The sequence below is a fragment of the Neofelis nebulosa genome, chromosome 17 (genome assembly GCF_028018385.1).
Source record: "Neofelis nebulosa isolate mNeoNeb1 chromosome 17, mNeoNeb1.pri, whole genome shotgun sequence".
Classification (NCBI taxonomy): Eukaryota; Metazoa; Chordata; class Mammalia; order Carnivora; family Felidae; genus Neofelis; species Neofelis nebulosa.
Window position 1 is genome coordinate 8,602,606 of NC_080798.1, and position 15,197 is coordinate 8,617,802.

The following is a 15,197-nucleotide window of genomic DNA, read 5'->3' on the forward strand; positions in this document are numbered from 1 at the left end:
CTGAACCCAAGAGTCAGGGCCCCCAGCTCCCTCCTTTACGGAATGTAGTAGTAAAGACTCCCAGATCCCCTCCTCCCCGGGACGCAGGATTCCAGGCCTCCATCCTCATTCTCTCCGAGAGACTCAAAAGCCTGGGCCCTCAGCTTCTTCCTCCTTCAAGCCTCAGAAATCCTGGCCCTAGGCCCTTCATGACTCGGCCACCCCGGCTTGGGCGAGCTGGCTCAGGGATCAGGAATGCAGTGATCTCACGGCCCCTCCCTGTCCCGTTACGCGGCTGTCCCCCCTCCAGGGCCCCATCTCCCCTCCCAGTCTGTCTTCCGCTTGGCTGGGACTCCGGGAACCGGAAGCCTGGGTCCCTTAGCGGGCGGAGACTCCAGCGTCCTGCCTAGACACCCGGGTCGGAAGCCTGGCTAGGATCCCAGGACGTAGGTGGAGCTTCCCCTCAAGACCCACTCCTTCCTCCGAGCGCGCCTATATACGGCCGCGCGCGGGTCCACGAGCCCCGCCTACTAAAACGAAGCCTCGGGGACGGTGCCCTGAGAAGCAGTCCCCGGGCTCTTCATTTGCATAGCACCTCCCCGAATGATCTTCCCTACCCGTCGGTCGAAAGAGTGAGAGCGCTTATTAGCATAGCCCCGCCCCCAGCGGCCCGCCTGCTGAGAGCGCGTGGCGCTGCTCTGGGTGAGCACAGTTCTTTCATTAACATATTCCCGCCCCATTTGGAATTCCCCTTCACAGCGAAAGCCTTTCCTCTTCCCTTATTAGCATAGCTCCTCCTTTTCCCTGGCCTTGCCTCCTCCCAAGTGTCCCAAGACTCGAGTCCTTCTCTCCGGAGCTCATGATTATGCAGTAGCCTTATTAGCGCGGCCCGCCCCTAGGCCCCGCCCGGCTCCCCCCCCCCCCCCAGGCAGTAGCGGCGGCGGCGGCAGCGGTGGCGACATGAGCAGCGGGGCGGCGTCCGGGACTGGGCGGGGGCGGCCCCGGGGCGGGGGGCCGGGGCCCGGGGACCCCCCACCCAGCGAGACACACAAGCTGGTGGTCGTGGGCGGCGGCGGCGTGGGCAAGAGCGCACTGACCATCCAGTTCATCCAGGTAGTGGGCCCTCACCCGGGGGGGTGTCCCCGGGACCCAGAACTGAGCTCTTTCTGAGACCCCTATTTCCCCTCGATCCATCACTGAGCACCTCTTATGAGACCTTCTAATCTTAAAAAACCCCCTCAGATTGTGACCCTGAGCCCTCCCAGGGCCTCCACCCCTTCCACCCCCTACACAAGGGGCATATACTGGCATCCTGAAACCCACCATCCCTCCTCCCAGTCCCCCGCTTCCCTGCTGACCTGGGCATCTCCTGGGAGCATCCTAAATCCAGAAGTCACCCCATTTAGACCCTAAGCACTCTCATAGGGGCCCCCACCCCCAGGTGCCACCTTCTCCTACCCTGAGCCCCATCTCCCCCAAACCCCAGATCCCAGCTTCCTGCCTGAGCCACCCAGAGCCTAACTGGGAGATTACCCCAGCCTAGATGCTTAGCTCCCTCAGAATCTAGAAATTATGCCCAGACTGCCTGGGACCCATCTGGGACCATCCAGTCCTGAGAGAGGCACTCTTAGACTCAAGGGATTTCAGAAACATCAGTGCCCCTTGGCCATTCCAGAGAACTGTAAGACTACAAGTCCTGGGGATCCTCCATCCCCCAAGACCCAGACCTCCCCCCTCTCCCCAGGGAAACCACCCGCTCGTCCATCTTGAATTTGCCTCCACTCTAAATCCTTGAGCGCCTTTCCGAAACCTTGGCTAGCCCCCAAATCATCTCCATCTAGGAAGCCCCAGATTCTTGACAACCCTGGAAAGACCTGCTCTTTGAGAGTTTCTTTGACCCTATAAATGCATCTCGGGGTGTTTGAGACTCTCTAGATATGCACCTATATTCTATGACAAACCTCCCAAAAGTGCACCTTTGGGGCTCTCCCCCGTTCTCACTCCTGAGCTTCTCCAGTTGTGTTCTGAAGACACGCCCCTAGTCCCCCCATGGGGGGGGGGGGGGCCTGGTCCTACACCCTCCCTTCAGGACAAGCCCTCACCAAGCACCCCCACCCCCCACCAACAGACAGGATGCAGCCCTCAGTCCCCCAGCTGCCAGATCACCCCTTCTCTCCTGAAAGATCCACCCCTGCCCAGGAAACCTTCACCCCATTCCCAAGGGAAACCCTCCCACCTTAGAAAAACCTTAAAAATTAGGTATCTGTTTCTGAGATGCTACCGCAGAGGCCCCTGGGCCCCAGACCCCTTGAGAGCCCCCAGCCAGTGCCTGCATGGACACCCTGGCCTATATAGAAAAAGGCCTCAGCCCTGGGCCCCTTGCACCCAGGGGCAGACCCAAAGCTGGCCAAAGGCCTGGCTGGAAGCTGGCCTGACCCAGGCAGGAAGGGAGGGGCCCAGACTTTGGGCGGGGCAGTTTCTCTACTGCTGGATTGGAACTGGGACCTTCCCCTGGGAGGAGACACTAGAAGCTGTGGAGGAGGAGGAGGAGGGAGAGGGAGGAGGAGGAGGAAGAAGAAGGAGAAAAAAAGAGGGAAGGGGAGGAGGAAGGAGAGATCTAGTCAGGCAGATATTCTGGACAATAGCTCCCAATAACTGAGCACCTACTATATCCAGGCCATACATTAAATGCTTAACAGGAATTTCCCCGAAGCTCACAAATACGGGATTAAGTGAGTCCTATTTTTATCCTTAATTTCCAAGTGAGGAAATTGAGTTTCAGAGAGGGGAAGTGATTTGTTCAATGCTGCACAGCCAGGACATAATCATGATGTAGGAGATGTATTTTATACTAGAAAGAGAGGACCAGGAGAGATTCAGAAAGGAGACAGGGTAGGGTGGGAGGAAGGGACAGAGACCCACAGAGAGAGGAACGGGGACCCAGAAAGAAGGGGGGAGGCAGAGAAAGGCAGAGCCCAGGGGCAGGGCTACATCATCTCTGCTGCAGCACTGAACGATGAGCAGTAACAGTGTCTTCTCCCTCCCCACCAGTCCTACTTCGTGTCTGACTATGACCCAACCATCGAAGACTCCTATACGAAGATCTGCACTGTGGATGGTGTCCCGGCCCGGCTGGACAGTGAGGGCGAGGGAGGCAGGGAGCGGGTGGGGGGATGGTGGTGGGGCTGAGGGCTCCTGGCGGGGGGGTGGGTGGGTGGGGGCGGCCAGTGGGAACCCCATCCCCAAGGCAGCCCCTCCCCGCCCGTCTGCAGTCCTGGACACTGCAGGCCAGGAGGAGTTCGGTGCCATGCGGGAGCAGTACATGCGCGCTGGCCACGGCTTCCTGCTGGTGTTTGCCATTAACGACCGGCAGAGGTGAGGAGTAGAGGGGGGCGGCGGAGCGGGGGTGGGGCGTGGGGCGGGGAGGGCGGCTAGACCTCACACCTCTGGCTTCATCCGCAGTTTCAACGAGGTAGGCAAGCTTTTCACGCAGATCCTCCGAGTGAAGGACCGAGACGACTTCCCCATCGTGTTGGTTGGGAACAAGGCAGATCTGGAGACACAGCGCCAGGTCTGGGACACCCCCGCCCCCTCTCCCTGCCCCACCCCGGGGGACCGCATCTCAAGCCTGGGAGGCTCCTTCCTGGGCTGCCTCCTCCAGCTCCCCTGGTCCTGCTCCCTCCACGGTCACACGCCATCACTAAATGTGTTGCTCCCAAGTTGGATCTCCTGAGTTCCCAGCCTTGCACACAGGACTTCCCAGGAGAGATGGCTGGACGGCAAAAAGGGCACCTGCCCCCCATCCCCAGGTCAGCCAGCCCCAACTCTGCTCCGTCGCCACCTCTAGCCAGCCTCCCACCCTGCCCCCCACTGCGCTGGCCCCTTCCCTGCTCACGACCCTCCCTGGCTCCCCAGCGCCCCCAGGAGAGAACTCCAGCTCTTCCACAAGAGGTGATACCCACCGTGTCTGGTCCCTTCCTTTCTGTTCTCTCCACTTCCAATACACAGAGACTACGTGATTTCTACACAGAACTCATCTTTTAGATCAAGCTTTCGGGGGGTTCCAGCCTTCTGAGCCTTGCTCAGGCCTCTCCAGGGAACACCCAGACTTCCCTGAGGTGGGGGGGGGGGGGGGGGAACTCAGTTATCTGACGTTCAGAAGGACAAACGTCTCCAGAGCCTTCCCTGACTACTTAGGTGGTGCTGAGCCCTCTTGGCATGTCCCCCGTGAGCCTCTGGGAACTTTTCCCTTGAGCCCCCCCGCACTGCGTAACCCCCATTAGAGCATATAGTGTGATTTTCCGCCTCCCTCGGTTGGGACCCACCCTGAGTGCAGACACCCGACTCCTTCCTGTGTCCCCCCTCCCAGGTCCCCCGATCTGAAGCCTCTGCCTATGGCGCCTCCCACCACGTGGCCTACTTTGAGGCCTCGGCCAAACTGCGCCTCAATGTGGACGAGGCCTTCGAGCAGCTGGTGCGGGCCGTAAGGTGAGCGGAGCTCCTCCCCTTCCGGTCATCCTCGTCCTCAGCTCCTGTGACCCAAACTCACTAGCTTCTTCCCACAGGAAGTATCAGGAACAAGAGCTCCCGCCCAGCCCACCCAGCGCCCCCAGGAAGAAGGACGGGGGCTGTCCCTGTGTCCTCCTGTAGCCCCGGCAGGCGGCGTGAGAGGAGCAACCAGCACAAGCTCTTGGGACCAGCTGCCCTCACCGAGCCTCAGTTTCCCCATCTGGGTTTCCCAGGATACACTACACCCCCATCTATAATTCCTGGCTTCCTCCAGGACATCGCCACTGTGTGCCTTCTGCCAATATGCCTCCTTTCCCCACCCGAGCCCCTTGTTGGGGTGAGGGGCTCCCGGGCATCCGGGTCACTGCTGTATATAACTCCCCTCTCCACCCCTAGGGAAATAAACGTCACTGCCAATGTCAGAAAATGCTTTTTAGAACGGTTCAGGGGTGGTGGGTGAACTCAGGGCACACCTACAACCATCCGATCTACAACCCTTTGCTTCTTGGGGAGGGAGGTGCGCAGGGGCCAGAGAACAAGCCAAGCAGGTGTCTGGACTCCTGCTTCATCTTCAACGGGACCACTCTGCCTTTTGTGTTTTGGTGGCACGGGGTTTAACATCTGAAGTGTTTTTTGGGTTTTTTTTTTTTTTTTTTTCTGTTTGCTGTAAAGTTCTAGAACAGTACTGTTCAACAAGGTAGCCAGTAGCTACAGGCAGGTTTTTAACTTTATTGGATAGTGGTGTTCCAGAAGATTCCAGAATCTTGGAAACAGGCAGCCACTACAAACCCTGCCTGCCTCCTAACCACCCCCAATACATATTGAGAAAGACATTTTGGCTGCAGAAAGAAGGGACAGGTGGGTGGAATGGTGTCCAAGCAGCTGGCTGGCAAGTTCTCAGTTCCAGAAAGTTCCCAATTGGGCTGACTTCAGAGTCCAAACCCTCAATGACCTGGGGGCCAGCGTAGACACATCTCATTTGGGCATATGTCCTAGGAAGGGCTGAAGCGTGGGGCATCATAAGGCCACCCAAACAAGTTGCTAACTCATTTGTTTGGGAACCCTTGCATGCCCCCCCATTCGACCCAGGACCCCCAATTCTGTGCTCTATTTGCTAACCTGAAACGCTGGCGCCAGACCTGGAGACCACCACGTGCCCCATCTCCCATGCCTGACAAGCGTCCCTGAACCCCAACACCTAGTCCACACACCTCCACTTGAGAATTGTCACCAATGATCTCCTCCCTGTCTCCCCGTATCTGCTACGTTTGGACAGAATCGCCGGGCCCGATTTCAAAGTCCTCCCCTCACACCCACCCCAGAACCCACTTCCTGGTTCAAGGGGAGACGAGGGCCCTCAGCAGCACCTCCATCTTCTCAGCTGTAAAATGGGGGTAATCACAGAGCTACTTCGGAGAGGTCTTTAGGAACCGGATCTGCACCCAGAAGACAAACACAGAGCTGGGAATATTGTAAACGCTCTTTATCAATGACGGAGGCCCTGGCTGTCCTCCTCTTGCCCCAGAACCATGAATGTCCCTCTGTATTCCAGATTTGAACAATGATTAGCTAAATATCCCTTTCCGGGTTTCATTATCACAGAATCCTTGGCCTGCATTCAACCTTCCGCCTTGGGAATAAGCAAGGCTCCAATGTATTGTGCTACATGTTCACTCCCTCTACCCTGACAGGGAGGGAATGGGGGGGGGGGGTGGAGTGGGGCAGTTCTATCACTTTCCAAACAAAGTCTGACATCGCCACCTAACCCCAGCCAGAGGCGAGGCGCTCTCAGCAGGGGCCAGTGGAGTCCTAGGCTGATGTCCCTTCCTCTCCCTGGGTCCCCGCCAACAACTGCGCGCACAGGAGACCCGAGTCTTTTTTGCATTGTCGATCAGGGCCAAATTCTTGGCTGGGACACCCTGCTTCTTGAAGGACAAAGATGCACTTCGAAGAGGTGACCAAAGCTACCGCTTACGCCCAGCAAAAGGCACACGTACAGACCCACGCGACAACTGGCAGGCCATTTTCGGAAGGCTTGCGATCACCACCGTTCCAGAGCTCATCAGACAACAGTGAAGAGGCTGGCCTGGCCTAGTTGGCGGCTCTCTAGGCATGTGCATGCCTGTCCCACAGTTCCTGCCCTCCCCTGGGCTCTGGCGGGTCCTGCCAATGATTTGAAGCCTCTCGGGCCTTTGCTGTCCCTCCTTATCCATCTTTGCATCCTCTTCCCTTTCTGCCATCTCTTGGACTTCCGGCAAGCCCCTTGGGCTCGCCCGCCATGCGGAACGGGAGCTAAAGGCCAGGCGGTGCCAAGTGCATCGAACGCTGTTTTCCTTCACGTTGACAAAGTCCATTTGACAAATGACGAGACTGAGGACAGGGGCTGGGATCCAACTCACCTGGTTAGTGCTGGAGCTGGCATTCAAATTCGGGCAGTTGAATTCCAAGGTCCAACCACAAGGTACTCCTGCCCCCAAAGGGATGATACTGCCCCGCCACCCACCTTCTGAACAATCCACCCACTTTGTATAGCAGAGCTCCTGTGGGAGGTCATGGTGATCTCGGAGGCTTTGGCTCTTATTTGACGGAACAGTCCAGAACCTTGAATATGCCACTGCCTCTCAGTGGCTGCACCCCAATGTGCTACAGGCCATGGTTCAAGGACACCAGTGGTCCGTCCTTACCCCTCCAAACTCAATTCTAGAAAGCCCATGGCCCAGGGGCAGCTGGGTGGCTCAGTCGGTTGAGTGCCTGACTCCAGCCTTCAGTTCGGGTCACGATCTCGTGGTTCATGGGTTCGAGCCCCACAATGGGCTCCATGCTAACAGCATGGAGCCTGCTTGGACGCTCTCCCCTCTCTCTCAAAATAACTAAATAAACTTAAAAACAAAAGCCCACGGCCCACCACTGAGTCCCATTAAGATCCTTCAGCGTTACCGTAAAACCAGCAGAATCATTAATATTGGCCTAGACGATATCCAAGGTTGTAGAACAAACTGGGGCTCTTCCTCGATTTCACCAGGAAGGGAACCCATCTAGAATGCAGACGGTCTACCCTTAAATCTTACACCAGGTCAACACCTGCCGCACACCTATCATCACTGCTGAAGCCAGGGTTCTAGAATACCAACAGTCTGTTTTGGACAACTGTCCAGGCTCTAGAATGACAACAGCCTACTCACTACTTTCTAAAGCCAGGTTCCAGTTGACCTCCAAAGGTTTAACTCTTTAGAACACTGCTCCTCCAACTTGAGTGTCTATTAGAATCCTCCCAGGATTTTACTAAATAGTGGGTTCTGACTCAGCAGATCTGAGACTCGGCCCGAGCTGACGTTTTCTAGAAGGTCTCATGGGACAACGGACATCACTCCAAGGGCGGCAGCCCTGGATCACACTTTGAGCAGCAGCAAATCTCAAGAACCCAGGAATCCATCCACCACTCCGTCTACTGGCCTCTCAACTGCCAGTCTGCTGGTGACCTTGGAGCTTCAGGGTTCAAGAGCACAAGAGACCCACCCTTGTCTACATTAGGCAACCCTGAAAAAGCTGGTCAACTCCCTACACCTGCTACAGCCTGTACCGGTTTAAAAACACATCTAAGAATTCCTATCCTTTTCCTTCCTCAAAGCGGAGCTGAATTGCCCTCTGAGTGGGTACTGGGTTTAATAACTCCCTTTCGATGAACAGTATGGATGAAGCAATGATATATTAGGACATAAAGGTCCTGTGGCTTCCTCCTTGCTCTCTCCCTGGGAAAAGCCAGCTGGCATGCTGTGAGGATACTGAAGCTGCCTCATTGTGGGGTCCACACGGCAAGGAACCGAGGCCTCCGGCCAACAACTGATCTGCACGCCTTAAAAGTAGATCCTTCGAGGTGCCTGGGTGGCTCAGTCAGTTCAGTGTCAGACTTCGGCTCGGGTAACCATCTCACGGTTCGTGAATTCAAGCCCCGAGTCGGGCTCTGAGCTGACAGCTTGGTGCCTGGAGCCTGCCTCGGATTCTGTATCTTCCTCTCTCTCTGCCCCTCCCCCACTCACACTCGGTCTCTCTCTCTCTCTTTCTCTCAAATATAAACAACAACAACAAAAAAAGTAGACCCGCCAATCCCAGTCAATCCCTTCGGGTTGCTCTGGCTGACCAGACTATAACCTCACAACGGACCCTGGGACACGAACCCCCAATTCCTGATCCTCAGAAACCAGAGGATAAAACGTTTGTTTTAGGTCGCTAAATTTTGGGGTGGGCCAATTTTACCCAGCGAGACGTAGGGGTGCAACGACCCCAGCCCAACCACTGCCCGGGCTCCAGAAAAGCCATGTGCCAGAGAAGGCCAGACCCTCTCTCTGCCTGTGCCATCCCTCGGCCCACCCGGCACCCAGACGCCGTAGGACAGAGGCACTCCAGCCGGCCGATAAAGTGTTTGCCGTTGGGTTTTCGTTTGGCTGGTTGTGTGTACACAGTGTATACAAGTTGAGTTGTACAGAAGCCCAAGAAAGAGCAAGAGACGAAGGGTGGTGGGGAGGTAGGAGCGGGGGGGGGGGGGGGGGGGTTAGAGAGAGGGGGAGGGGAGGGGAGATGGATAAAAAATAGAACCACATCCAGACGACGAGGGGTTGGGGCGGTGGGGGACGGGGCAGACACAGACAATCGCAGTAGAAAAGGAGTAGGAGGGCCAAAGGGAGGGGACCCTTCTTCCCCCTCCACCTCCCCAGCCCCCCGCCCCAGGTATGTACAATAAATAAGATTAAAAATAATTAACAAGATGCGTTTTCCCCCTCCCGCCCGATGCCGAATGCCCTGGGGGAGGGAATGGCCTTTAGCAAAGATCTTGGCCTGTGAGGGGGGGGTTGGGGGGAGGGGGTCCCCCAGCTCTCTGAAGCCACCCCGCCCCCCTCAACCATACATAGACTTTTCCTATACATTATGTACAAGGTGGAGGGGGCGGGGCTGTGGCCATGGAGAGGGGATTGGGCCAAGGTGGGGAGGGAAACCGTTACTAAATAGACATTTATACATATATATAAATAATTTCTCTGTACACCGGACAGCAGGAGGGGCGGGGAGGGAGTGGAGGGGGGTGTGGGAGAGGGGAGGAGTCGAACTTTGAACCCTGCCCTTGTGGGGGCAGCATGGACACACCCTGACCAATGACCCCCCCCCCCCCCCACTTCCCTGGCAGGCAGGGCCCAGGGGTTAGCTCCTGAGGACACAGTTCTGTCCCAATTCTCCGTTCGTGGAAGAGGTGGCTCCCCCAGGCGGGGTGGGGTCACCCACAGCGGCTGTGGGCCTGTGCTTGGGCCAGCAGGTCGCTGAAGGAGTCGAAGAGCTGTTCCAGCCACGGCTGGTTCCGCATGCATTGCTGGACTACCTCCTCCTGACCCAGGTCCTCAGCACCGCCCTCGATGGCCAGGGTCTGCAGGGCGTTAAACAGGGAGCTGGGGCAAGCGGCCACCAGGGTCTGGGGGTCTAGGGATCAATATCCCGAGGAGAAGGGGGGCTGGGAGCTGGACTCCTGGGTCTGAGGGAGGAGGGGCTGTGGGCTTGGATCCCTGGGTCCGAGGGAGGAGGGGACTGGGAGCTGGGGCCCTGGCTCCGAGGCAGGAGGGGCTGGGCCCAGGGCAGAGCCCGTGGGGCCGGATCCCAGGGCAACGGGTGCTGCAGGTGGGCTTACCTGGTCCCTGCAGCGCAGGAAGGTGTGGTACTTATAGTGGTGGAGGGAGTGGTAGAGCGTGTAGTATCCCGACTTGTCCAGCTCCACTTTGAACTCCTGGACAGAGGAGGGTGGCGAAGCCTCACCCCACTGCCCAGCCCGGGGCCTTTCCTCTTCCCAGTCGCCCACACCGCCCGCCCATCCGCGGCCCCACCTGGGCTCGGACCACGCTCCTCTTGAGCTTGCTGAGCGTCTTGCGGTTGTAGGGCTCCCCCGCCGGCCGCAGCCGCACGGCCCCCTCCTCAGGGGAGCCCTCCCCGCTCTGCTCCACTTGCAGCTGGGGGAACGTGTGCAGGGCGTCCTGCGGGAAGCCGACCGGTCAGTGGGACGTGCCCTGGGCCCACAGGCTCCAAACCCACCATCAGTTCTCAGATCATCAGGTGCCTCAGTTTCCCTCAGGCTGTGGATCAGGGGATCCCTGGGGAATCCTGGTCTCCTCAAAGGACAGAGGAACCTACGCCTTCTGGGGACCCTTATTAATGTGCCTTGTGGCCCGGCCTGAGATTCCCAGAGACCCCTGACATTCCACCCGGGACTCTCAGCACCAGCCTTACATCCTACTCAAAATTTTGAGAATCAGCCTAAGATCCAGACTCCCCGGTGCCAGGCTGACATTCGATCCCAGAATTCTAAAACCAGAAGAATATTCCATTACCACGGAAGTTTTAACCCTAGCATAACACCCCACCCAGAGTTCTAGAACCAGATTATCACTCTATCCCGCATTTTCTGAGGGACTAACATCCCACCAGGGATTTTCTGAGCCAGCCTGGAAGTCCATCCCAGAATTCCCAGAATTAGACCAGTAACTGCCCAGAAATGTCAAGGCCGGACCAACATTCCATCCCAGAATTCCGCTGCCCTAACAATCTGCCCCCAAATCTCAGCACCACACAACCATCCCCCGCATCAGAGCTGCCTGAATAGTCTGTTCTAGAATCCTAGGCCATTCCAGAAAGAAAATCATCTAGATGACTTACTACCGAAACCTAAGATGCTAAGAAGTCCCGCATTACGATGACAGAGAAGCCATCAGGATCCGCTTAACACTGTCCCACGGCAAGGCCTGGGTGCAGGCCCTAGTCTAACTTTTGCCTCCAAATTTGCACTCCAGAGCCACGCTCTGATGGGCTTTCCCAGCAGCCCACCCCAGACCTTCACTATGACCTCTCTGCACCCTCCAAGCCCCCTCCATGCAGGCCTGCAAGGAACCTAGAGACTCCCTCTTGCCAGCCCTGCCCTCAACTTTTCTCCTGGCCAAGCCCGGAGAATGGTGCCCCCGCTCAGGGCCTCATGCTCTGGGAGCTCCTCTGTGGCTGACAGGTGCACATCTCTCCCGTTCATGACTGCGGGGCCCCGGACACCTCCCGCCCAGGCCCCACAGGCACCTGGAGGGCTGGGCTCAGCGACAGCCGCTTCAGGACTTTCTTCTTGTGCTCATTCAGGAGGCCGTCGATCTTCCTCATGGGCGGGAGGTATAGCTCATCTAAAAGACCCGGAGGGGCGTCAGAAGAGCCGAAGCCCCACAATGCATGGGGGGAGGGGGGTGCAAAGGAGGGGTCGGCGACCTTCTCTCCCAGGCCTCAGCTCACCATGTGTGTCCTCCAGGGCCTGGATCATGTCTGGGTCGAGTGCTGTGCTCACCAACATCTCCACGTAGCTCCGGTACATCTCCCGCATCGCCCGGGTCTTCAACAGACGCCCAGGTACTGCCCGCTCTGGGGGGAACAAGATGGGACTTCAGTTCATTATTCCGCCTTCGCTGGAGGCCGCCTGTGTGGCAGACGGTGTTCTAAGTACCAGGCCCAGATTCGCAGGGAGCGCCGAGTCCGCTGGAGAGAGTCCCCAAGTACCAGCGTCATGTACTCTGATGGAGGAGTCACAGGCATTGATTGTAACAAGTTCAGCCTGGCAAGCCAGGGAAGGCTCGTCCAAGGTCACACAAGAGCTAAGTCTTTTTTTTTTTTTTTTTTTTAATTTTTTTTTTCAACATTTTTTATTTATTTTTGGGACAGAGAGAGACAGAGCATGAACGGGGGAGGGGCAGAGAGAGGGAGACACAGAATCGGAAACAGGCTCCAGGCTCCGAGCCATCAGCCCAGAGCCTGACGCGGGGCTCGAACTCACGGACCGCGAGATCGTGACCTGGCTGAAGTCGGACGCTTAACCGACTGCGCCACCCAGGCGCCCCAAGAGCTAAGTCTTGACTGATAGGCAAGAGCATTCCAGGCCGGTGAACTTCACGTTTGACTGGTTCAGCGTAGCTTCAATCAAGTCTAAAGAAGCAGCATCACTGGTTTCCAAACCAGTGAATCCAGTCAGAGAGATCGCATCACAAAGAGCAAGACTGAGGGAGGAGGTGGGAGTTGAGACTACACGGGTCATGCAGGCCAGACCTCGCAGGGCCTCCATCCAATATGAGGTGGAGAGAGTAGCGGCTTTTTCTGGTGGGTACTAGGGAGCCATGGGAGAGCTGTGAGCAGGGGAGGGGCAAGGGTAAATGTGGAAAGGTACCTCTGAGGACAGGTAGGGGATGGATTGGAAGGATGATACCAGAGGTCAGGGTAATGGACCAGGTAAGAAAAGATGCTGTAGCAGGGCCATAAGGACAGGATCTCGGGCAAGAAGACAGGAGGGCCAGTGTCTGGGCCAGGGCTACAGGAAAGCGCTGAAGGGCTGGGGACTTCCCAGTCGTGGACGTGAGGGAGCAAAGGCTGGAGGCTGGAGATCTGGCCCTCTGACTGCCTAGCCAGTGGGGCTATCCTGGAGATACGGAAATTAGGACAAGGAACTCAGTGGGATCTGGAGGGAGGAGGCTTGGGGGATGTCTGGAGGGGGGCCAGGGAGAAGAAATGAGTGAGGCTCACTGGAAAGCTGAGCCTGCCAAGTGAGAAGTGAAAAAACAAGGCCAAGGTCAGGACTTGAGGGACACTCACATGAAACCCAAGAAGTAACGTCGGGGAGAAAAAAGATGCAGGACGGCTATGAACAGCCCTAGAAGATCCCTCAGGAAGAGGCATGAGAAACGTCTGTTTGACTTAACCACATGGAAGGTCCGTGGGGACAGCTGTTTCAGAGGCCAGAGTGACCACTTGGCAACAGCAGTTGGACCCCCAGTTGGACCCCCAGGCCTTGGCCCAAACCCTCCCATGGCTCCTAACTCGTTCAAGGTAAAATCCTTCCGGTGGGAACGCAAAGCCCTGGGCTTCTTGTCCCTCCAAGGTCTGGTCCTGTTCCTTCTCTGCCCTCACTTCTCACCCTCTCCTCTTACTCACTCGCTCCAGCCACTGGCCTCCTTCCTGATCCCCAGACACGCCCAGCCTGGAATGTTCTCTCTCCCAGTCACCCAACCCCAACCCTGTTGCACTCAGATCTCTGCTCCAGTGTCATTTCCAGAAGCATTCCCCAACTCCCCCATCCCCCGAAAACATCACCCTCTAGAATGCCTGGATACTCTTTACTAAAACCATTTTTCTTTTTTTCTATGTATTTACTATTTTTTTTTAATTTTTAAGAATTTTAAAAAATTTTTAAATGTTTATTTATTTATTTACTTACTTATTTTCACATTCATTTATTTTTGAGAAACAGAGTGAGACAAAGCTTGAGCGGGGGAGGGGCAGAGAGAGAAGGAGACACAGAATCTGAAGCAGGCTCCAGGCTCCGACCAAGTGGTCAGCACAGAGCCTGATGTGGGGCTCGAACCCACAAACTGTGAGATCATGACCTGAGCTGAAGTCGGAGGCTCAACTGACTGAGCCACCCAGGTGCCCCAAGAAATTTTTAAAGTCTTTGTTTATTTTTAAGAGAGAGAGAGAGAGAGAGAGAGAGAGAGAGAGAGCGTGCGCGCGCAGGGGGAGAATCCGGAGCAGGCTCCAGGCTCTGAGCTGTCAGCACAGAGCCCAACACGGGGCTCAAACCCATGAACCGTGAGACTACGACCTGAGCCAGAGTTGGACGCTTAACTGACTGAGCCACCCAGGCATCCACTGAAACTTTTTCTTAACGGCCTTTAAGCCTAGCCAGCCTTACAATGATGATTCTTCACATTGGTTTGTGTTCTGTTACATAACATGTTTATCCAACGGATGGACTCTCCCAAGCTAGACTGGAAGCTCCCATGAGGACACATATTATTGTTTGTTCTGTTCACTCCTGGGACCTCGTTCATGGCACATAGTAAGTGCTCAATAAGTATCTGCAAAAAGGGGCCAAGGAAGCCACATGGGAGGAGACTAAAGGAAGAGAGAGAGCAGACAGTCACTGCAGCATCTTTCTAGAACTTCTACGAATACAGGAAAGGAGAGAGCAACAGCTTGTAGCACATGGAGGGTCACCGCTCTCAGACAACCCAGAGTTAGTTTAGTTCTAAGGCCTCCTTGGCTGAGCAAAGCCTTCAGGGCATCCACACATAGGTCACACTCACCCTACCCTACCCTAGAGGGGCTCCTGGTTGAGTGAGGTGAGGGGAGGCCGACTCAGACCCACACCAACCCCTTGGCAAGGAAACGGCTCCCATAAACGTGTAGAGTTCCCTTCCCCCCATTTCAGAAAATTCAGAGCTGTCCACGTGTGTTCAGGGCAGCATTATTCACGATAGCTAAAAAGTGGAAACGATCCAAATTTCCACCAACCGGACGGTAGATAAATAAAACGTGGTCTGTCCATGCAGTGGAGTATTATTCAGCCACAAACAGGAACAAAATCCTGATACCTCTACAACATGGATGAACCTCAAAACGTTAGCGAAGTGCGAAGAGTCAATTACCAAAGACTACGTGGTGTGTGATTCCACTTATATGTAATATAAGGCAAATCCAGAGATTGTAAGTAGCTGGTCACTTAGGCCTGGGGGTGTGGGGGCAAGGGAGAAATGGGAATGATAACCAAGGGGTACAGGGTTTCTTTTTGGGATACTGAAAGTGTTCTAGAATTGATCGCCAAGATGGATGGATAACTCTATGACTATACTAGAAACCACTGAATTATACGTTTCAAA

The 15,197-nt window shown here is 56.0% G+C and overlaps 2 protein-coding genes across 2 annotated transcripts in view; one reads left to right on the top strand and one right to left on the bottom strand.

Moving 5' to 3' along the window:
- Positions 1-894: 894 nt before the first annotated feature.
- Positions 895-4,905, top strand: RRAS (RAS related). The gene is made up of 6 exons (XM_058708176.1): positions 895-1,092; positions 3,031-3,118; positions 3,252-3,354; positions 3,442-3,550; positions 4,349-4,467; positions 4,545-4,905. The coding sequence occupies exons 1-6, from the start codon at positions 940-942 to the stop codon at positions 4,627-4,629; spliced, it is 657 nt and encodes a 218-aa protein (XP_058564159.1). The 5' UTR covers positions 895-939; the 3' UTR covers positions 4,630-4,905.
- Positions 4,906-5,197: 292 nt separating this feature from the next.
- PRR12 (proline rich 12) overlaps positions 5,198-15,197 on the bottom strand; it is a 32,177-nt gene continuing 22,177 nt past the window's right edge. Inside the window, exons 10-14 of the mRNA XM_058708171.1 lie at positions 11,791-11,916; positions 11,587-11,684; positions 10,353-10,499; positions 10,160-10,255; positions 5,198-9,901 (exon numbers count right to left, since the gene is read on the bottom strand). Of these exons, the coding sequence (XP_058564154.1) occupies positions 9,755-9,901; positions 10,160-10,255; positions 10,353-10,499; positions 11,587-11,684; positions 11,791-11,916 (614 nt within the window). The 3' untranslated portion in view covers positions 5,198-9,754. The remainder of the gene's footprint in view (positions 9,902-10,159; positions 10,256-10,352; positions 10,500-11,586; positions 11,685-11,790; positions 11,917-15,197) is intronic.

Bases quoted from the DNA above. Each gene is read 5' to 3' on its own strand.
- RRAS (XM_058708176.1), top strand. From the start codon at position 940: ATGAGCAGCGGGGCGGCGTCCGGGACTGGGCGGGGGCGGCCCCGGGGC. The intron at 3,355-3,441 runs GTGAGGAGTAGA...CTTCATCCGCAG, and splicing joins GCCATTAACGACCGGCAGAG to TTTCAACGAGGTAGGCAAGC. The intron at 3,551-4,348 runs GTCTGGGACACC...CCCCCCTCCCAG, and splicing joins ATCTGGAGACACAGCGCCAG to GTCCCCCGATCTGAAGCCTC.